This window comes from Centrocercus urophasianus, unplaced genomic scaffold (genome assembly GCF_019232065.1).
Source record: "Centrocercus urophasianus isolate 14NV4802_14NV808 unplaced genomic scaffold, USGS_Curo_1.0 seq_15, whole genome shotgun sequence".
In the NCBI taxonomy this organism is placed as follows: domain Eukaryota; kingdom Metazoa; phylum Chordata; class Aves; order Galliformes; family Phasianidae; genus Centrocercus; species Centrocercus urophasianus.
Window position 1 is genome coordinate 46,695,600 of NW_024884697.1, and position 24,029 is coordinate 46,719,628.

Below are 24,029 nucleotides of genomic sequence, written 5' to 3' on the forward strand. Positions count from 1 at the left end.
CTGGGTGCTTCCGGCATTGAAAGGACAGCCCATCGTGCCATGTGAAAATGACTAAGCAGCCTTCCAGCTCCCCCAGATGGAAAACATTATGGAAAGTCCTTACCACGTTTTAATTAGCTGAAATTATGGGAACTGGATCCTTCACATCTTGAAGACTTCTTTCCCTCAGTAAGATGTGATGAGTTTGAGAGTTCAGCAGTGACTTCTGTTTGTAGAACAGAAGTAGAAGAGCCCTTCTAGAAGCCCTTGTAGAAGCTGTGGTTTAAATAAGTCCAATAAGAAAAAAAAAAAACAACAACAACAACAACAAAAAACCCACTCTTGAGAAACTATGTCTTCCCTAGAGTCATACTGATAATACTTTTTAATAAGCAGCGAGTTCCCACAAAGGACTGACCAGCTGGTGTTTTAGGTGTATTTTATAATATTGTTCTTTGCCACTGAGAAAATAGTCTTTGCAAAGAACTTCTAAATAATATTTGTATGTATGGAAAGCATTTAGTGCCTTTTAAAATCAGCATCACTTTTTTTTGTTGCTAATTCCCCTGTAGCATTTGGTTAATGACCTTTGATGTCACTTAAGAGTGGTGCCCTGATTTCAGAGGATGAGACTGATGCTAGGTTGCAAACGTTTGAAAGTCAGGTGCATCATGTAGTTGCACATCCTTAGTCGGTCAAGTTATCACTTGAAAATTCACCTCTGAAAGGACAAAAGACTGGATTAGATTGGATTTTATAATGTATATAAAAACTTAAATGTAAATTGAACATTTTGCATTACTTTTATAATTTTTCTATTTTCCTTTTTCTTCAGCCTACATGTATATGAATAATTCAGATTCTTCAGGATTTCCTTTTGCACTATCAGAAGTTGTGTAGACTTTACATTATAAATGCCTTGTTGCAGTTAGGGTCACTTCTGTGGAATTACTAGTTCTGTCTCGTATTTAGAATGTTGTAATTGTTAGTTCATGCTGAAGATAACTGCGGTGTAGAGCCAGGAGTTGGATTTGATGATCCTTGTGAGTCCCTTTCAGCTCAGGATGTTCTCTGATTCTGTGATATATAATCAAACATTTCACAAATGTATCTGAAAATGCACAAATTAAACTTTGTATAAAATTTGAGTTCATTTTTAGAGAAAGAAACATACTTAGTGCTTTATCTTGTGCTAAAAATCAACTCTCTTGAGAATGTTGAATTTTGATGTTAGAGAAATTGGAACAGCTGTTCTTCTTTTGCATATGAAGTTCACACAGCTGAATTGAAAGCCGATGTTTTGAGTTGTTGATAAAAGTTGAAATCTGCAACACCTTAGTAAGAAGACAGATAGCAACTACCATTGTTGCTCTGGCTGAGTACTCAAGCAGTTTTACTCTAAGAGAGTAATGATCGAAGTGACTCTTGTAAATAGTGAAGACAGCCAAGTCTGTTTGCTTCTTGTAGAACAAGGTTCAGAGCTTAAATTTAACGTCTTTTAAAGACTGGTGATTCTGTCATAGCGAAGTGATTTGTATGAGGCTAACTGGAATATTTAACTAAAGTACCGTCTAAAAATATTCTCGTTTTTCTTTTCTTCCGTTATCTAAAGTATCTGCTTTTTGTGTAATAACCATAAACTAATGAATAACATAAGGACAATTCTGAAAAATCATTTGCAATTAGATGTGTGACTTAAGAGGGAGTTGCTCCCATGCCCAGTGGGAAAAGGGCTCTAAAAATTACTCTGTTAGGATGAGAAATGGGTTTATGAGCCAGTCAGAGGTGATGTCAACCTCTTGGATATAAAGAATGGCGTAGGACAATTTTGTCTTCGTTATGGTACCAAAGTGATAATAATGTAATTCAAGTTTGTATATGAAGCTGTCAATTTTTAAGCCCACACAAGACCACTCAGCTTGTCTGAAATGATACTATAGAAGGCCAAAAGTATCCTGTGTTGCATCAAGAGAAGTGTGACTAGCAAGTCAAGGGAGGTGATTCTGCCCCTCTGCTCTTGTGAGACCCTACTTGGAGTACTGTGTCCAGTTCTGGAACCCCCAATACAAGAAGGACATCAAACTGTGGGAGTCCAGAGGAGAGCCACGAACATGCTCAGAGGGCTGGGGCACTTCAGCCTGGAGAATGCTCCAAGGAGACCTTATAATGGCCTTCCAGTACCTGAAGGGGTCCTACAGGAAAGCTGGGGATGGACTTTTTAGAAGGGCATGTAACAAAAGGATGAAAGGAAGTGGTTTTAAACTGGAAGAGGTTAGATGTAAACTAGGAAGAAATTATTTTGAGGGTAGTGAGACACTGGAACAGTGTCCAGAGAGTTGCCCTGAGAAGTTGTGAATGTCCCTTCCCAATAAATATTCAAGGCTAGGCTGGGAGAGGCTTTGGGCATCCTGGTCTAGAGGGAAGTGCTGCTGCCTATAGCAGTGAGGTTGGAACTACATGATGTTAAAGGTCCTTTCCAACTCAAACCATTCTATGATTCTATGATTTACTCTGGTTTATTAGACCCATAGCCTTGTTTGGGTATTTGTCTGATAAGCATAGATCAATATGAACGTCACGTTTTACTGAGCTGGTTCTTCAAAGGGCAGTGTGCAAGTGCAGTCCCCAGTGCTTCCAAGGCAGAGGTCACATTAGTCATCAGGAAGAACTCCATTTTGATGCTCCTACTGGAATGCTAGAGGAGCGCGAGCACTGCCCAGTAACAGAGGAGAGGTTAAAAAGTGCTATGCTTAAGCCCACATGGGCTCACAGCAGTTTTATGATCCAACACTTGGATCAGAAACTCAGCTGGCTTGTCTGAAAAAATGGACGTTGCCTAGTGTGTAGTAGGTCAATAAGCACATGCTCAGGAGAGGCACTGCTTATTTGTTTTAGGTTTGTACAGGCCTGGGTGCTCTGTGGTTTCCCACCTCATGCACTTAAAGAGCCCTTATGCATTAAAAATACCTTCTGACTACACTCAAGGGCTAACAGTGTCGTAAACTCCAGCTCTTAAGTAGAAACTCCCTAACTTCCCTTCACCCTCCACACCTGGCAAAGCGTTTCCTATCCTGGAGTTCTCGCGCGTGGCCTCACGGGCTTTTGTTGCTGGGTAGAATGTGAATAGCCGCTGTCTGATTGGCTGCTCCATCCAGCCAATCAGAGGCTGGTGCTCGGTCCCCGGGCTGGGCCGACGCTGCCGCCTGGCTTCTTGCGCGGGAGGTGAGGGCGGCTGCGCGCGCGTCTCCCTCTGCGGTGCGCTGGAAAAACTACAGTTGCTGCTGTGGGAAGCGCTGCGCGGTGTCGAAACGACCACTGATAGTCCCCTCTCTAAGTACGGCTAGAAATAAGCTAGAGCCTTAATTAAAGTGAAACTCGGCTTGCTGTTTGTAGACTAGGTGAAATAGGACACGGGGTGATGTCATTTCTCTCAGAAAATGGCACGTTTTTCTTTAGCTCTGTTCAGCCAACACTCATGCTAGCCTAAAAGGCACAAAAATTCATTACCTGTGGTGAGAAAGAAAAAATACTGCTTTCACTTACTGTATGTCCTCAGCTGTGTTTATTGTGTCTTTTATATGTTGAGGTACAGCTTTTTATGGATCGTGTCGTACTGTGCCTACAGTGTGATAAGCAGACAAGCGTTAGCGGCATCAAAAGATACCACTGATGTTCTATTTCAGCACGTGTTCTGGAAAAATACCAGTTTATTTTTTCTTCTTTGAAAATGGTTCATGACAACTTGCGTTCATTTATGTTGCTAGAGATGATTTCAACTGAAAACTGCTTCTTATGAGCTGCTGTTTAAGAGGTAGGTTTTGTGCATTGCTTTGATTCTCGGGGACTCTTCCATCTAGAACAATGTAGTCCTGATCATGAGCTGTCTCCATTTCACTAATTTTCTGTGCTACATTTTAAGTAGACTTGCATATTAAGACACTGGTTTTCCTGATAAAAGGCTTTTCACTGCCTTTTTATATTTTTTGTGTTTTTGCAAATGTTTATGGTTGCAGTGTTTTTGGCCAGTACAGCTTAAAGTAGGAATCTTGTGCAAATGCTGTTCTAGACTGATGATCTTATGCAAAGCCCATTGAGCAGGACTTCAGCTTTCTTCCCCACAGTGTGTTTCCATGACCTTCTCTTTGTCCGCTGCCTGTTGCCAGGCAGGATTCAGGCAGCTGCTTGCTGATTGGCTGATATTGAGCATATCCTGTGCTGCTCCTATGAGCACTCGATTGTAGGCTGGTCCATTGCAGCTAAGATAATTCCTTTTTTGTTGTAGAGCTGCAATATCTTTGCAGACTAATAATAATAAGATATATATCGGAGGAAGTGGGGGGAAGGCTTTCTGGTTGGCTGGAAGAGAAGCCCTTTGTATGTTAACTACACTGGCACATTTTGATTTTACTGTGTATTGCATATTTGGTAATGGGAAATATTTGCAGGTTTGTTATTTGAAGGAGGTGCCTGATGATATGTTTTCTTGTAATCCTGAAGTACATATGACTTTCAAGATTAAAGTGAAGAATTCTTACAGAACAAATATTTGTGGTATTTTGTGTTTCAAAATTGATCATTTTTTTGGTGAACTTTATTCAAAAACAAAAACAAACATGCAAATTCTACCAATCTATTTACAGAATTTAACCCTGACACGCTTAGCTCTACATGCAGGACTCATTGTGTACTGCACTAAACAAATGCCTTTTCTTGAAATAAAAGGTACCTTGTCATTGGTTTGTGTCCCTCATGACCAAGTAACAAATGTGATGAGTAAAAACTGAAATTACCCAAATATTATATAAGAGAAGCGTATAGGAAATATAGCTAAACTTTAAATTGTTGAGTTTAAAATTAAATGCATTCATTTTTTAAGCGGTGAGAGTTTGAAGTATATTTGTGCAAGTCTGAATTCATACAACCTCCTCTGAAAGGCAACCACTTTACCACTTCGAATGGAAGGCAAGTATTTATAAGGTGATTGCTTATTGGCTTGCACGTATACAACCAAACCTGTCTGAACTGGTTACTGATTTATTTGTATCTTATTTTATTCAGCTCTCACATGAGATCTGTTATTTGGCTGCAGTGTGCTCCCTTGTGGGTACGGCTGGAAGCATTTTAAGTCTGGTCTGCAGTGATACGTGATACTTAACCAGCATTTAGTTTTTATCTTTTAATCTCACCTATGTTCATATTCTGTAGCTTTTTTGGGGCATTCTTTGGTTGCGAAAGATTGTGAGATTGAGCTGAAAATATACATGAGTTACTCAAATAACTGTCTGACAATTGAATTTTGTAATTCCGTTTTTTTTTTCTACAGTGAATTTGTAAATTGTATTACAGCTTTGTCTTTTTTTTAAATTTAGCTGTAAATAAAACACCTTTTTTTTTTTTTAATGTATTAGAAATTTAAGCTTATTACCTTGGTATTTTTATTCTAACAGAAAAGATGCATCGATGTAAAAAGGTATTGTGATGTTTGAATTTAAACTGTTACTTTTGGCAAATTTGAAAAGGAAATGTAATTCATTATACTTTATGTTATATATATGAATGAAAGATAGTTTAGATAATTAAGGAAACTATAGAGAATAGAAATACTATTTTGCTTTAAGTTATATTTTATGATTATACAAATGATGTATTTATGAATTTGATTTTAAGTTTTGAGTGAGAATTTTTATTAATCTGTTAAAATACCTTTTGATCACAGTAAGATTGTAAATTCTGTGATGTGTGAAGTTTCAAAGACATGAGATCCGTGTAGTGCTCATAAAATAAAGTATTGTATTTGGGGAAATCACGTACTTTTCTCTCTTAATTTTGAGTGTGAGGCCCTATATCTTTGTAATAGATTAGCAGAAGGCTTACTAGTCAGTTCACTTATCGTGAGTCCGAAGAAATGTTCAAGGTTAGCCAAGCCTGGGCATTCTTCTCCCCCCTGAGTTAGCTCTATGTATCTGTAACAGCATGCATCATAGAACCGTGAGTATGATGATCAGTGCTGTATTATGTGGCAGCCTGATGCATGCTTTTAAAGTGATATGAAAAAAAAAAAACCAAACTTCCTTGTCATGTTCTCAAGAAGGAAGGACATATACTTTCAAAAATTTCATGCTTCTGAAATACATGCTTCTGAAGCATGCATGCATCTGGAAGAGGCTTTTCTACGCTTGTCCTCACTTTGAAACTGTGCTAAATTACTACTTTACTTGTATTCTCTTCTTGAGGAATATGAAGATATTGTATTAGTGTGTAGGCAGCCTTGAAAAGCTCCTAACAACTTACCTTGAGGTTTTTTTTGGTGTGGTAGGAAGTGGTTATGGGATGAGAGCGTTTTCTAAGAATGAGTAAATGGAGTTTTCAAATCAGTGTTGCATTTTGCTCCCACTAGTGGCAATAAAAGTAATAGGCAGTCATGTTCAGGAACTTTTTCAGACGTGCAGAAATGCATATTTTCAAGGTATAGTTGTGATTCTGTAAGCAGCTGATAAATTCTTTGAAGGCCTGTTTGATTTGTTGAGAAGGTGTGAATGGATCTGTTATTTAAGCACTATCAGTTATACAAATACAAGAATTCTGGATTGTCAAGAAAAAAAAAAATTGAAATAATATGATAGGAGATCTCAATGCTTACAAGAAATGGAAAACAAAGAGGAAAAAATGCAACTTATATCTCTTATCATTTTGCCTGTGCTTTTTGACAAGTTATGGTAACTGAGGGTGATAGAAGCCCTTGCTCGTATAGTACAATACGTTGTGGTTGTAAAGTCTAGAGTTTTATCTTGACAGTTGAACTTTTACCTTAGACTGTATATTCATCTTACATCTTAAAATATCCTAATATAACAACATAGAAATACTAAATAATTTCCTTCATTAAAAAAAAAAAACAAAAACACGCTGCCTGGGGTAAATAGGGAAGTATCTGATGGAGGAGTACTGAAAAGATAGAAATAGAAGCCCAAACTACCTATGAGAACACACAGAGGTTGACAACTCTAATCTACTGAAGAGAAGGCTGAAGGCCAGTCATACAGCTATTGAATAGTTGTAGACAAGCCTGCTTATAAAGAGAGCGGATCCAAACTGTTCCTGTAGTGCTGTAGAATGGTACCATGGTGCGGTGGCTAAGAGTTATATACAGCATGGGAGGTTCAGGCTGGAAAAAAATTCCCAAGAGGGATTAGTGCAACACTTGAGCAGGTTACTTTTCAGCCGTTACTCCTTGTGCTATCACTACTCACCACTGAGAAGAGCCTGATCTCATCCATTTGCCTCTCGCCTCCCTTTAGATGTTTATAAACATTGATCATTAACCAATCTTCCCCAGGCTAAGCAGACCCAGTCACTCAGTCTTTTCTCATATGGGAGATGCTTCAGGCCCTTTATCATCTTTGTGCCCCTCCACTGGACTCCTTCTAGGAGATGCCTGTCTTTTTAGAACCGGGGCACCCGGAAGTGGACACAGTAGTCTAAATGTGACCTCACCAGGGCAAAGTGCAAGAGGAGGATCACCTCTCTCAACCTTCTGGCTGCACTCTTGTTAATGTACTCCCAGGATACCATTGGCCTTCTTGGATGCAAGAGCACAGTACTGTCTTATGGCCAACAAGATTAATCAGTTAATGCTAAAGCAATATATAATCTGTTAGGACTATCAAGCTACGGCAGGGGAGATTCAGGCTGGACATGAGGAAGTATTACTTTTCAGAAAGGGTGGTCAGGCACTGGAACGGACTGCCCAGGGAGGTGGTGGAGTCACCGTCCCTAGGGGTGTTCAAGGAAAGACTGGATGTTGTGTTGAGGGACATGGTTTAGTGGGAGCTATTGGGAATAGGTGAACGGTTGGACTGGGTGATCTTTTAGGTCTTTTCCAACCTTGGTGATTCTATGATTCTATGATCTCTGCTGATGCAGCTTAATCTGACCCAAACGCATAAGCACTTGATTCTCAGAGGTGAAGTGGTTGACTAGATGATCTTGAGAGGTCCTTTATAAAAAAAATTATATTTTATTTCATTACAAATTCTTTCAATATATTGAAATTTTCTTAGTTATCTGATATAATTATTTTTGTCATTTATTCCAGTTAGACTGATTTTGTTTCCAAGTTTGTCTGAAACTTCTGACATTACGTAGATTTAGAAAGGTAAAATAATTATCAACTGATAGAGCAAGGCAGTGTATGTTTGAAAGAAGAGCGTGCTTGCTTTTACATTGGCTCAGTACCCATTCTAGCTAGAAACGTAATCGTATCCCTGCTGTAATGATACTGAGTTGATTAGTCTGTGTTACTACATGTCATTAAAGTAGTTATGTCATCTCAGTGAGTTTTACATGCTTGTATTTGTTTAACATACGTAGAAATCTGCACTTGCTTTTCATGAGGAGAAACAAAATTTGATCGTTTGGTCAGTTGTTTTGGATTTTGTAGATAGTTATACCAGTTTGCTGTAAAATATGCAAAAAAGTAAATTTCAGCTATAGTCTTTTCTTTAAAACTCCTGCAATAATAATAATAATAATGAAATAATAATGGCCTTCACAAGTCTTATGGAACTTTTTTTTTTTTAAGGGTCAAGATGGATAGCACAGATGAACCTCAGAAAAAAGTCTTCAAAGCACGAAAAACGATGAGAGCAAGTGATCGTCAACAACTTGAGGCTGTCTATAAGGCTAAGGAAGACCTGTTGAAGACAGTTGAAGTTAAACTGTTAAATGGAAAGTACGAGAACGGCGATTCTGATTTAAATTCTCCTTTAAGCAATACAGACTGTACGGAGGACAAGAGGGAAGTTAATGGCCTAGTGGATTCTAATGAAGTTAGTGAAATCAAAAGACCTGAAAGTAGGGCAGAAATTATAGTCAGTGACCTAGAACCTAAACCTCTCTCTCCAGAGAATATTACTCGTGAACAAGATATTGATATTGCATTAGTTTGTGAGGCTGAAAACAGAGTGCTTGGTAGCAATAAAGTTAACTTCCATGAAGAAAATAACATAAAAGATCATTTGGACCAAAGAGAGAGTGACACTTCATCAGAAGGTGACAGTAAATCAAACTGTGATAATAGCTCCTCATCTGAAGAGAAAGGAAAAACAAATGACTTAACTATTATTTCTAGTTCACCTGTTGAAGACAAGAAGAAGGCTGGAGAAGTAATTGTTGAAGATTCTGTTGGGGAAGAGGCTATCTCTAGCAGTATGGAAACTGATCAGGAAGCGAAAAATCACGGAGATGGCACTGCAGGTCTTTCAGAAACCGTAGCTGAGAAGGCAGTAGATGAGTCAACTGAAAGTATCGTGGAGAATACTGACTCTATGGAAGCAGATGAAATTATTCCAATTTTGGAAAAACTAGCTCCTGCTGAAGAGGAGATGAGCTGTTTTTCTAAAAGTTCTTTGCTGCCAGTGGATGACACAGCCCCAGATTTAGAAGAGAAGATGGACAACTGTTTGGGTTCTCCACTGAAGCAGGAAAGCAATGAAAGTCTGCCAAAAGAGGCTTTCTTAGTGCTGTCTGATGAAGAGGATCCTTGCGATGAGAGGGAGCATGCTGAAGTGGTACTACCAAACAAGTCAGGTCTTCCAGGTAGGAGTTTTTTTAAATTGGTAGCTTTGATTCATCTGGAATTTTGTTCATTTCTTAAAATGACATATGTTTGATGTGTTTCTAAGTCAGTGTTTAAGAACTTCACACTTTTGGGTATATACCTGGAGAAGTAACGAATTCTAGGAGCATGTGAAAATCGTATCAGTGTCTTTGTAATTGAAGGTGATAAACCATACTTAGTGAAGTAATGAGCTTTTAAATTTTTACCAGTATTCTTCAGCATTGCTGGTGTGAGCATTTGTTCTCGCATCAGTATTGTGAGCAGCAAATGAAGAACTTGAAAGGCATTAAAATGATACTTTATCATAGAGAAACTCCTAAAAGCAAGAAAGAGAGAAGGTCTAGCCAACACCTAACCAAAGACCAGTATCAATTTTTGCCACGTTTATGGTATTTTTCTTCCCTGTTGCCGTTTCTAAAAAGAAAGAAAAAGAAGTGTTTAAGTTGGGTTATTGTCACACACAAGCATTCAATAAATCAAACAGTATTCCAGTTCATACCTTTTTCTCTCTCTTGTTTTTTGCATAACTATTTTTGTTAAAGGACTCTATTTTGGCAGTATATATTCCTGTAGTGATTTTATGTCAGGCATATTCTGAACGTAGGAAACTTTCAAACTCTGCATCCAGACTTTAAATATATCAATCACATATACCATATCTACAGCTAAAAGCAGCATTTTTATACCATAATATCATTCTTATTCTTTCTGGAACTCGCATTCTCAAGTAATTGCAGGAAAAAGTAGAACCTATACACCAGGTTTTTGTTGTTTGCATGCTCATAAGCATGTTCAGAGGCCTAACAAAAGACAGTCTTACCCACTACTTTTATGTAGTCTTGCAATTTGAGGGATGGAATTTGTGGCTGAGAAAGACTGAAATTAGCAGCAAAAATTATCACAGTCCCCCCATCACTCTTCATAAATGGGTGGGAGGGGTGGAAGAATATAAAAGGGAGTAATTGGCAGGTGTGGTACAGGACTTACTGGAAAAGAAATGTACTAACTTATTGTTCCTAAGGAGAAGAAGGTATTTCAACTTTCTTTAACATGCTCATAAATTTTAAGGATGAAAACATGCTAGTAATACAGACATAGCATAACCCCCATTTGTTTCAAATTTCTTTCACCAAATAATGATACTACTAGAGAGGTTTCAGAAAAAAACAAATCACGTAGATTATTTTCATGCCATTTAACTTTAACTCATAGTGGTTTTATCCAGCTTCTGTCTGGTGACTGTGGCAACTGGTTGACATTCAAAAGCATTAAGTGTATGAAACTGGTACTTCAGCCTTTCCATGCAGTTAGCAGAACCAGCAGATAAATTCTTGATGTTAAACTGATGTTTCTGCTCTCTTGTTGCTGTCACACTGTTTTGTATGTGTAAGTATTTTGGGGGCATGGGGCACTCTGTCTTACTGTCTCACTTCTGACAAAATAAAACCAATAAATAATTTATGGCTATATTGTTGTTGCCCTCTATCGGTAGTTAAAGAAAGCTATGGCTTCAAGCTGCACCACTGTTAGCATTTTATGAATCAATTACTGCACTAAGTCAAATCTATTCGTTCATGCTTGACTGAGTAGGATTTCAAGAGATTTATCAAGATCAAGCTGTCTTTGTTTATGGGAAGTTAACACCCAGTTTCTTACCTCTGTTTTGCTGATGATGAGACTGTCTTTCACTAATTTGTAATAGCAGTTTGGGTCTTGAATAAATAACTGGAGACAGGGAGATGAGAATGTCTTTCTATCCATGTTTCAGACTTTTCTTCTTTTCTGGTGCTAACCTTTAGGTTTATGCCATTTAAAACAAGAACTAATGGGTTGCATAGTCTTCTTAGAGAATTTTATTTGGGTATTAAAATCCACGTTTCTCTGGAGTTGCAAAAGTGATATCAGTGTTTAAGTAAGATCTTCCAGAAGATGTTTGTGGGTGGGATATGGTGAATAGAAAAAAATACTGTATGTACTTATGTAGAAGTTGTAGTGCATTATGAATCCCTTCTCTAAAAAATTACAAATAAATCAGTGATTGTTGGTCTTATCACAATTTAAGGCTTCTCTCATTGGATATGAATGAAGTTAGGATAACAAGGTGGCTTTTTTTTTTTCTTCTCAATCAAAAAGAAGCACACTGGTCACAGAGAAGTCTCAACTCTGAAGCAAAAGGCTATAAGTGAATACTGAATATTGGACTACTATTTGCAGAAGTCTGCAAAATGATACAAACGATTGTATCCAGCAATATTTTTTCTGTTCTGGACAAGGATAATTTCTTGACTAGTAATTTTTCTTTTTTTTTCTGTCAACTGTAACAGTTGGAGACTTTTATAGTTGCATGAATGTAATTGCAACTGTTTCTAAAAGGAATACTGGCCAGTGAAATGTATTTTGTCGATAGTGGAAACATGTTAATTTCTGCATGCTAGCTTCTTAAATTTTCCCATTAAGTTGCCAAGGAGGGAGCTCAAATTTTTCCAAATAATAGATTCTACATGAAATATATTGAGGAAATCTTCTGGGGTCCCATTTTGTGCTAAATGTAACAGGATTTTAACACAGAAATTCAGCAGTCCTTTTACGAATTTATGTTTCAGTAACAAATATCAGAGAGGCTGTCAGGACCAGAAACAATATTGTATGGGAAACCAGGTGGATAAATGCCTTGTAATATGGTTAACAACTTTCAGAAGGGGTCTGTTAAAATTATATCTGTGGAGATGGCATAGAAATTATTTAAGAATACCGTCTTGGAAGTATGTGGAAGCTGTTCAGTTAAACAGTAAAGCTTTGACAGGATGCAGAGGAAAACTAGTGTGACTAAGCAGTAATGTAAAGAATGGTTTTCCTTAAATGGAAAGGTAAGTAGCTTTTGTTTTTCAAGTAGAATTAGTATATATAGTAGTTGAGTGATGCTTAAGATTTCTATAATGGGAGGTCATACCTTCAAAAACCTTGGCAATGAAGATGTGATTGAAGTATATGAACTATTTCTGATACCCAAACACAGTGACATCTTGCCAAGAATGTACAAAAACTGAATGGTTTGGGGACAGGATGGTAAGTACTCATGGAGGAAATAATCTGTTGAAGGACGGAAAGTAAATCCACTGAGATCTGTTCTCAAGACTGCCTTGAGCAACAGATTGAAAATGAAAGGTCACTACTGAGGTGACAGTTTGCTGATGATATTATGAAAAGCTGCAGAAGAATTTTGCAAGAATCTCACTGAGGTTAACTACCAAGTGATATGTGAGTACAAAAGCGTTCATAACTTGACAGAAAGAGCTATCCACTCAAGAATGATTGTCCAGGATTATATTAGGTAGTTTTATGAAGTCATTGATTTAGTAGAAGTAAATGAAAGTAAATGAAGAACGCTGAGAATAAATGAAATAGAGGAAAACACCGAGCTTTAATATTTTTTTGACTGGGCAGTGTTCTCTTACTGCAATTCTTTTACATTGGAGCTTTATTAGAAGGTCCTTGCTGACCCATGCTAGTGTTCTTCCACACTGATTCTGTGTTCAGTATGATAAAATGGACTATTTGCATGGTTTGAGTTGGCTGCTCTTGAAGAACAACTAGCTCTCTGGAGCCCCTTTTCTCTCCAGGGCAGTCTCCCACTGGATACAACGAAGTACAGTCTGAACAAGGTAGGAACTGCTCTTCTAAAGGCATAGGTTAGACTGTTATTTCTTGTGACTTCTTGCAAGATAATGAACTCCACAATCACATGGTTCTTGCAGCTGAATTTACTATTGACTTTGCCGCCCTCGACCAGTTCTTCCTTGTTTGTGAATAACAAACCTACCAGAGCATCTCCCCTACTTGTCTCAGTAATTGCCTATGTCGGTAGATTGCCTTCAGTGCACTCTAGAAACCACCTGGATTGTGCTCAGACTTACAGCCCTTCCAGTTAAAAGTACATCTGTGAGTCCCCAGGCCTGGTATTATGTGAGATAGCACCATTGACTTGTTCTTCTTGAACAAGTAGTTCTCCTTGAAGTAGTTTGTGATGAGAGGCTACCACAATCCTGCATGCATTACTTTGCCATTTGTGGTCCTGAAATGCCCAGCTGTCCTATTGCCTGGCCCCACAGTGAAATTCTGAGCATTTCCTGCATAAAGCATTACCACTGCTAAGCCTTTACAGCATGTCCTTCATGAAGAACTTGTGTTCATCTGCTCTAACACTGCACTCAGTTGTTATCCCACTATGTCTCCAATTCAGTGAAATCGTGATTCTGCGGCTCTGTAGAGGACTAGTAATTCCCTGGCTTCTCTATAACAGTACTTGTTTGTGTCCTCCAGGGCTAGCTTGAAAGAGAGCTTACTCATTTTTTATCGTTGCTAATAGTCTTAAGTAAAGCAGGGCACCCAAGTACAACTTGTTACAAATAGAGAGTGCAGTTAACATTTAGAAGAATACAGCTTGTCTTCTAGAAAGTAGTATTTGATGAGAATTTCACAGCATGTGAGTGGCAGATAAACAACTAAAAATGATCCTCTTGTTCCTCTATTGTAATATGTGTAGCTCTCAAAATTCTTGAATGTACAAACAGGAAAGTAAGTTATGCTCAGATAGCAGTTATGGAACCACTTTTTTCTTTATTTCTCGGTATTTCCAGTTCTGGTGTATAGTCCTAAAAGGGATAACAGGAAGCTTTCAGACAGCTGGTGCAATGGTAGTTCAGTATTTGGGAAATGTAATACTGGAAGGCTTAAAAAACATGAGTTTCGTTCATCCCATAGAAGATAAAGGAAGTCTGTAGTATCTGCAACTGAGTATATGGTGCAGAGAGGTTTCTTAAATTTGGCAGACAAAGGTACAACTGCTGCATCTTTGATCCATGGGATTTTAAAAACCAGAAATGAGATGCACTGCTGTCTGACAGACTTGGGAGGGACTGGATCAGGATGTTGGTTTTATCAGTTAGAATTTTAAATCTGTCATGCATTTTTTTTCCTATTAAAAATACATTAATAAGTAACCAAATAAAACAATATTGTATTTTGTGCTGGAATTACTTAATAAATTTCTTCCATGCAGGAGGAGTGCCAAAATAATAGAATAGTTTTGGTTGGAAAATTCCTCCATAGGTTTCTCAGTTAAAACTTCTTCTCAAAGTAAGGTCAATTGTGAGATTGGATCAGGCTGCTCAGGACTTGACCCAGTTAGGTGAACCTTTCTCAGTAACCTCCTCTAGTAAATGTGTACTTGTTGGAATTCCTTCTATCACTTGGAGTATCTTTATGCTTGCAAATGTTCTCTCTTCCTTTGCCATGAACCTTCACACAGAGACTGACTCCATCTTCTTAGAAGTCACCTTATAGATATTGAAAAGCTATGATGTCCCACTAAGCTTCATTTTCTCTGTGCTGAACAAGCCCAGCTCCCTTAAGCTCCTTCAGCTTCCTTCCTAGACCTCAGCACCTTCACCATCTCTTGCTCCTTGCTGAGAGCAATGGCACAATGAGCGCAAAGTAAAGGATAAAATCACTTCCAACAAAATATGCTGCCTATGCTTCCTGGTTGCAGGTGAGACAAATTATTTTTATTAATAGTGTATGATACGATGCTATGTTTTGGCTTTGGGAGAGAAGCAATGTTGATAGCACGTGAGTATTTTAGTTATTGCTCATCAGTGGCTGCAGAGAGCCAAGAATATTTGAACTTCTTATACTGCCCTGCCAGCAAAGGGAAGTTGAGAGGTCGCAAGGAGCTGAGAGGGGACAGAACCAGGACAGCTGACCTAAACTGGCCAAAGGGATTTTCCATACCATATAACATCATGAGGAGAGATTTAAAAAACTGTGGGGTGTCAGCTGGAGTGGCTGCCGTTGCTTGAGGACTGGCTGGGCATTAGTTGGTGAGCATTAGGCAGTTTCACTGTGCATCACTTGTTTCGTAAATCAAAATAATAATGATAATAATAAATCTTTTCTCTTTCTGTTCTGTCTTAGTAAATAGTTTTTTATCTCAATTACTTCATGTTTTTTTTCCCTGATTCTCTTCTCTTCTTCATCCCACTATGAGGGGGGGAATTGAACAAATGACTGTGTGGTACTTAGCTGCCTTCTGGGTAAACCACAGCACCGTGTTTCTGTGAATACCCCTCAGGATGCTGTTGGCTTCCTTTGGTGCCAGGGCGTGCTGCTGTGTCATGTTTGGCTTGCTGCTTGTGCAAATCCTCAAAGCAGAGCTGTTGACTAGCCCTGTGGGCCTCAGCCCTCATGTGCCATTGCAAGTGCTCTCCCTTCCCAGGCACGTGACTTAGTAGTTGTTGAATATCCTAACGCATCTGTCAGCCCATTTCTCCAGCATGTTTAGGTCATTATGGTTCTTTTGAAAATAAATAGAGAACTCTCAATACAAATAACTTTTTTAAATGTACGAAAACAGTTATACTTGACGATCTTGCAGGTCTTTTCCAAACTAGATTCTGTGAATCTGAAAACACTTTGACTGTGCGAAAGGAATTGAAAGAACCTCTTGACAGTACCTTTGCTTGGAATGCTTTGGTTGAGGAATGTGTCATGGTGATGTGGATTTTTTGGATACTGAAACTTCTAACTTGGGAATGTACTTAGGCACATAATCACTTCTTCAGTGTGTGTGCAGCTCTGCCTTAGGAAGAGCAATGCTGATTTTCTGAGTATTAGGCAGTATTTATGGTATACCCTGTAAATTACAGTGTAAATTACTTTGTAATGAGCTTGATATTGTTGTTGCATCAAGATTGGGGTCTGACTGGCATACTGTGTTAATCTGGAAGATTTCTGTGCATAAAAATTTATGTGCAGAGGGTGATGCTGTGCTTAGTTTTGTGTCTTAGGAAGATAAGGAATAGGAAATATAAACATCAATATAAATCTTTTCAGTCTGTGTAATCGGGAGTAAAATAATGTTCACGTAACACACCATTTTGAGAAGTAAATACCTAGAAAGCACACTGAATACATTTAACATACCGTCAGTGTTCTTGCAGTAGCATATGAGCTAGAAGTCCTTAGCAGTTATATAAGAGCTCACACAAAAAAACTGTGCTATCTACAGTGGATCTGAGGTGGTGATTGCTGGAGAACTATTGTGTTGACACAGTACTCTGTGTGATACAGCATAGATAAATATCAGCAGACCTCTGCCTAATACGCTTCCTGCTTAAAATTCTTTTTAAATCAAGCTTGTTGCCTTTAGAGATGCATGTTTTCATATGTTTTCACATTCACTGTTTCATTCACAGGTGTTGTTATAAAGTTTGTATGGCTGTCAGATTTTTCCTTTGCGTTGTAGGAAAAAAACTTCCACGTATTATTTGCTAGATTCAAGATTACGTGGCATACGTTAGCCAAACTCTTCATATAATGATAGTACAGTCCAGGCTAGAAAGGACCTTGAAAGATCATCAGGCTCAACTTTTTGTGGGAAATGAAAGCCTAGATAAGATAATCCAGTCGAGTTGCATCGCAGAAAACTCCAGTGATGAGAATTGTACCATATCCTTGGTGATGTTGTACCAGTGATGAATGTCATTTAAAAAAAAATGTAATTCTAAAACCAAGTCAAAACTTCTCGCAGAACAACTCGTACCCATCTCCCTGTGTTTTCTCCATGTGGCTGCTTGTGAAGAAGGAGCTGCTATTCCTTTTAGGTCACTAGGATACTGTGATGAGGTCCTCTCATAGCATTCTCTTCTCTAGAGTGAAAAGGCCTAACATATCAAGCCTTTCCTGACACGGCAGGTTTTGCAGCCCTTTAATCATCTTTGGGGACTTCCTTTGGACCCTTTCCAATCTGTCTGCATCTTTTTTGAATTATTGGGGCCAGAACTGGATGTAGCCAGGCCACGTACAGCCTGACAAACGTTGACTGGATTGGGTAGATGGCATTTCCGTCTGTGTTAGTAACACTCCTGTGGATACAGTCCAGAGTCTGACCTCCCCTCATTGCTGCAGCAGTGCACTACTGACACGTTCAGCTTGCTCACCAGTGCCCCTTAGTCTCTTTCAGCAAGGCTACTCCACAGTCATACCGATCCTAGTCTGTAGTGGACTCTTGGTGAACTTCCATTTAGACCTGCTCTAACCTGTTATGTCTTCATGAGTATGAAAAGTGCTGTTCTGCAAATGTATCATACTAGTAGGAGTATGTAGGATTTGGTAATTAGAATATCATTTAAAACAGTATTTCTTTTGTGTAAGAACTTTTATGTAGGATTTCATCAAGGATTACCACTCCATACAAGAGGTAGATTTTTGTGCTTTCTTGTGGTTATGCTCCCTGCAAGTACTAGAAGATCGCAATGAGGTCTCCCTGGAGCCTTCTCTTCTCCAAGCTAAACAATCCCAGTTCCCTCAACTTTTCCTCATAGGAGAGGTGCTCCAGCCCTCTGATCATCATAGTGACCCTCCTCTGGACCCGCTCCAGGAGCTCCACGTCCTTCCTGTACTGAGGGCCCCAGGCCTGGACACAGTACTGCAGATGGGGCCTCACAAGAGCTGAGTAGAGGGGGACAACCCCCTCCCTCTCCCTGCTGGCCACCCCTTCTTTAATGCAGCCCAGAACACAGTTGGCCTTCTGGGCTGCAAGCACACATTTCTGGCTCATGTCCAGCTTCTCATCTACCAGGACATCCAAGTCCTTCTCTGCAGGACTGCTCTTGAGGAGATCTTCCCCCAGTTTGTATAAATACCTGGGATTGTCCCGACCTGCATCACCCTCCACTTGGCCTTATTGCACCTCATTAGGTTTTCATGAGCCCACTTCTCCAGCCTATCCAGGTTCCTCTGGATGGCTTTCCTTCCTCCCAGTGTATTGACTGCACTGCTCGACTTGGTGTCTTTTGCAAACTTGCTGAAGGTGCCCTTGATACCATTGTCTGTGTTGTTGAAGATGTTGAAGAGCATCGGTCCCAAGACTTGTTATCTTTCACATCCCTCGCCAAGTTCAGCTCCATCTGTGCCTCGGCTTTCTTAGTCCTATCTCTACACACATGGACAATCAAAATCCACACATATGAAAAAAAATAAATAAATAACCCTTCAGCTTTGAAACTAGGACGCTGCTAAAAATGTCCTGGATATGTGAATCTTTCAATGAAGTATCTGGGTTTTTTTGGTTGAACATTCAAGATCTGCAACTTATTGATAAAGTACTCTTGAACTTTGAGAGTCTCCTTCAGATTCTTTTGTGAATGAGTCTTGTCTCGTGGGTAACAATTGTGTGCATGGAATTTATCTGTAAAAAGCGAGTGGTGTAGCTGCTATGACACTTTGTTACCTTGAAAGTAAATCAGATTGGTTTTGAGAAAATATTGTGGTTTGAATCATTATTATTTCTTACATAGATTAATAACATGGAAAGAAAAACCCTCATAATTTCCATTTGTGGGTTTCTGATTCCTTTTGCTGATTTATTATGTAACTTCATTTTAAATCATCCGAAGAGTGTTCACAGTACAAGTAGAATTTAGTGGTAAGAGACTATCAGTATTATCTTTGCAGCCACAACTTCCTCTAAACAAGCCTACATAAGCTGTGATGTAATAACTGAATGAAAATAGAAATTGAAGAAATGTAGCAATCAAGTGTTGTATAACAGAGTTGACTTGTTTTGTTATATTCTGGATCTGTTTTAATGTAATGCTAATAGGCAGTGTAACTTTAATAGTTTTATGTTGCATGTAGCAAGCAAAGGCAGCAATACAGCCTGTATGATATGCTGGAAGAAGTCATGGAACATGCAGTAAAAGTTGATGGAAATTTCTCCCTTTGTGCAGCTTTTAGAAAGTACTTCCTTGTAAGCTGTGTGGATTTGAGATGTGGTTAATTTTTTTGTTTGTTCATTGTTTAATGAACTTTCTGCAATGTAGGTTTTAAGTGAATGCTGGAAGGGACTTTAAGGGACATTGAAGACCCTCTAGTTCTAAGCACCTTGACATGAGTAAGGTAGATAATTGGATTTAAATTAAGATGCTCTCTTCTAGTAACAAACATTAAATTACTATCAATACTTATTAAGAAAAAAGGATCTTAACTTTATCCTACCATAAATACTGTGGTTGAATTTGCCAAAGGTAAATAAACATGTTAATAATTTCCTACTGAATTTTTATGTTTTTTTCCTAAGTCTAGCTTTCAGATGTAACTTTCAGGCATTGTGTTGGTTTTAAAGCTGAGCAAATCCAGAAGTGGATCTCTGTTGTACAGTAGTTTTGCTCTGAAACTATCTTCTGTTTTTTTCATCTCTACGTACTTCTCCCTCTCTCATGTTTCTTTCTCTTCCATTTTGTAAGCATCCTAAGCTCACAAATCAAAAGAGGATTCTGTGTGTAACATTCTGTAAGTCAATGCAAGTAACACATTTTTTTCTTGTGTTTGTAGAAGAGGTGGGAAAAAGTGAGGAAAAGGACAAAGAAAGAGAAGTGGTCCACAAAGAAGAAGAAAAACTCACAGACAGAGGTATGTAATATCAACACTACTCTGCACTGATGATACATATTAGAAACGCAGAATCACTGAGGTGTCAAGGATAGCTGAAGGAAAGGTTTATCATTAGGGTCTGAGCCAAAATAGGCATCTGAGGTTTTTTCTACTGTATCATTTGCTACCCTGTCAGCAGCAGGGGGCATATTTTTCCTAGTTAACCTTATGCTGCTAATATACTGGCAGAAAGCCCTTAGTGCTTACTGTTCATGTTCCTCACTAGATTGAGCTGAAGGTGGCCTTTAACTTTCTTAACCCCATCCCTGCACACTTCCTGTTTTTAGATTTTTATGAGGTCATTCTGTCCATTGCAGATGGGAATCTCTGTTCCCTGCAGGTAGGGAATCATCCACAGTTATTGCTCTTGACTTCTGCATCGTGCTGCTGAATGGCTCAGGCTCAGATAGTTCAGGCGTTTCCCTGGGCAGAACTTTCGGCAATCTGAAATGATAAGATCCAAATCTTTAGTTATTCTGTGCACCTGCAGGCATATTGGGAGCCACTGCCCTGGTGCTTCCTACTTTTGTCATTGTTGGAATTTCCACTTTGCAACAGGACAAGCTCTGGCTGTGTCCTCTGGTGTAGCTGGAGGTTCTGGTTCTTGAAGCTGAAGGATCTTACAGTTCATCCGGTCACTCTCTGTTTAATTATCTCTGATGTTATTTCATCTCCTGACCTCCTTCTGTAGCTTCTTTGCTTGGTAACATGACTGCCCCACTAGTTTATACCTCCTGTAGGCAAGAAGTTCATCTCTCTCTGCCAGGGCTTCATACAGAAAGAGACACCCTAGAGGTCCAGGCAGCTTGAGATTTGCAAAGCCATATCCTCACCCAGGAGAGCTCTGTTTGCGTGGGGGCTTGGACATGACAAGAGGAACTGTCCCAGTGGAGATGATGTCACATGGTAGGTCATCACCGTTGCTGAGCATGGTGACCATGACCACCTTCTGTGCACCCTACTTTGCAAAGTTTCTCAGCTGTTGTTAGCCATGCTCTGGGAGCTGTGCTTTAGGCCCAGCCATTAGTTAGGCTTCTCGCCAGTACATGCTGAAAGGATGTTTCAGTGTGCATAAAGTGTTAACTAGAACATAAGTGCAAAACACCCTTCAATCAGGAGCAACTGATGCAACTCAAAGCTGTTAGTGTTTCCAGGAGTCACAACTTCCCATTGCTATCCTTTCCATCAGCAGCAAGCACCCTCAAGTTCTTCAAAGATAATCAAGCTGCAGTATGATTTAATGTAGCCTCTGCTTCAGAACAAATTATTGAACATGTTTTGATAAATAAATAAGTACTTCTTGTATGTTAGAAGCTAATTGTTTCATTCGTGAATGGTTTGATTTCTTCTTAAATGACTGACTGGGAGTAGGCAAACAGTGTACAGAAAATCCTAGTAAACTTGTCTCCAGTAGTCTGTGGATAGTTTTCTAACTTTGCAGTTTAAAATTTATTCGCTTTCTGCAGGCTTTTCTGATGGATGGAAGAAAGCTTGAGCTGTAGCTGTTTTTATTCGTCACTGCTTACTGTCATTCTGAAAAAATAAAAACAAAAAATTACACCTTAGACATTTAAACTGTTCACAGATACTCAGCATTCTGCAGTGTTCATATGGAGTCCTGTAGTCCTGTTGTATTCCCCTAAAATGTGAATACCTATGCTCTCTTTTTTTTTTTTTTTAGATAAAGGTTGTCACACAGGGTTTTAAAATTGCCTTTTAATATTTTTAGTACACTAGAGTCTTTTTAGTGCAGCTCTCAACATGGAAAACCATCAGAAAATTAGAAAATAATCTCTGAAGTTAAAAATATGACTCACACAGTGCGTGTAATTTAATTAAAGAAAAATGGAAAGTCACTATTTGTTGTGCTTTTTCATTCTCCATTATCTACTAATCCTGTCTTTCTGACTCATCCTCAAATGTGAAGCTCGTGGTCTTTGATGTTTGTATGGACAAACACACACAGAATGGTCTATAACTTTCTTTACTTCCCTTTACTGGGCACATCATTCTGTATCCACATCACTAGAGCATATGGTGCCAGGAGCTGGAGGAATGAATGAGGTCTCTTTTTGCTCTTCTGTGCTTCATCACTGTAATGAAAATAACCTTCATAATGTAGTTCTGTTTTGAGCCTCTTCTTTCATCAGGTTTTTACTTTCCTTCTTGCTCAAATAGTAAGAAAAAGATCCGATTGCTCTCTTATTCAGAGGTTGGAGGTACAGGAGAAGAATTCATGACAGATAGGAAAGAACTCTGCTAACACAGGCAGAGTGAAGTAGAAGTTTTAATTGGCTAATAGGTTACTGAGAAAAAAATACTTTTTTCAGAAAGAGGTTTTATTTTGCTTCTGAGAAGCCATGTTACATTTCAGGATGGTGCTGGTAGGAAGAGGAAGAAATGGAGGCATGCAAGAGGGGAATGACTGTGTGGTCTTGCATTTGAGGTAGTGGTTTGGTGAATCACAAAGTGGAACTCTTGGCAGCAATGTATGGAGAGAAAGGGCCTTGTTCTCTTTTGATGTTGTCAAATACATTGCTTTTCTGAAGGCATTCTTACTGTTCTAGAATGAAAAATGCTTAAGTGGATAAAAAATGAAACTTCATAATATTCATGCAATTCTGCAAGTATCTGTTTGGGGGTAGTTCTTCTGGTTGTTCTTATTTTGCTTTCATTTGGTTTCTGTTTGTTTGTTTTTAAGATTTGTCATCAGCAGTTGTATCTAATTGTTTCAGGTGAAGTATCAAGAAGAAAGCGTTCAAAATCTGAGGACATGGACAGTGTGCATTCTAAACGGCGTCGATATGTTGGAGAGGAAGATTATGAAGCAGAATTCCAAGTGAAAATTACAGCCAGAAGAGATGTTGACCAAAAGTTAGAAAAGGTAGAGTGGAAGTGAAGAATGAAGATGGCAAAACCATATCTCATGTCTTTGTTTTCTCTTACCACTTTACCTGTCTTTTCCCACGCACTCTCTAGTCACATACACACAAGCTTTCTCTCATTTTTTGGTTTAAAATCATACATAATTAAAATAACAACAGAGGTTCAATTTTTAAAGGCCTAGGTAGCCTTACTTAGACTAAATGCCATTTGGAAAGCATGTCACAAGAATTATATTTGAAATGTGTTAAGCATTTAAATTCTTAAGTGAAATGTGACTGTAGATGGAGAATAAAAGAATCTCAGTGAAGGTGGCATTTTAGTATGATAAATGTTTACATGTGCTTTGCTTTTTGTACCCGGCTTTAAAGAAAGTCTCTCATAATAATGAGTTATCAAACATAGTGTTTTGCAGATTTTTGTAGAGCTATGGTGGTGCATATTGTAACTTCAGTGTAGGATCCAGACAACCACTTCTATTGCTTGTTTATTTCTTTTTCTTATGGAGATTTTTACTTTGCAATAGTAAAAATTTAGGAGCAGAAGGGGAAAAGATTAATGTAGTAAGTAGACTTTGCATAAATTAGTCTCTTCTTTTGCCATTTTTATCTTCTGCAGCTAAAGCAGCACAGGGCATTTCTGCTTAGGGGAAACTGTATCAAAAACTGAAGTTTCATTAAACACTTTTAGTTTCTGTTCTTCAAGTGCCAATGTCACTATGAAGAGTAGAAAAGAAGGGAAAAATTTAACCTGTGTAAACACAGTGGTACAAAAATGTCTTCTGTTAAGATTCTTTTTATCAATTATAAATCTGTATATGTTTATCAAACTGCAGTGAAATTAATGTATTGAGTTAATGGTAGAAAGGGATATATATATATATTTGTCAAAACAGACATAAACATGTTGTTTAGCAATGTAATCACGTTCTTATTATTGATTATGATAAATTTAATTGATTGACAAGGCACAACCAGTGTCATTTGTGGCAAAATTCTTTTTGAGTTGACAATATTTTTATAGACAGTCTCTCAAGTTTTAGGATTAATTTTCTTTT

General features: G+C 38.5%; 1 protein-coding gene across 5 annotated transcripts in view; it reads left to right on the forward strand.

The window, feature by feature from the left end:
* Positions 1 to 24,029, forward strand: part of LOC122158714 (activating transcription factor 7 interacting protein) — a 91,370-nt gene that overhangs the window by 33,181 nt on the left and 34,160 nt on the right. For 3 of the 5 annotated variants that reach the window (XM_042815625.1, XM_042815630.1, XM_042815626.1), the window contains exons 2-4: positions 8,561 to 9,576; positions 19,991 to 20,068; positions 22,825 to 22,973. In XM_042815625.1, coding sequence (XP_042671559.1) covers positions 8,568 to 9,576; positions 19,991 to 20,068; positions 22,825 to 22,973 — 1,236 coding nt within the window. In that variant the 5' untranslated portion in view covers positions 8,561 to 8,567. Of the gene's footprint in view, positions 1 to 3,661; positions 3,791 to 8,560; positions 9,577 to 19,990; positions 20,069 to 22,824; positions 22,974 to 24,029 lie in introns of those variants that run through there. The other 2 variants (XM_042815627.1, XM_042815631.1) reach the window with 2 other exon arrangements.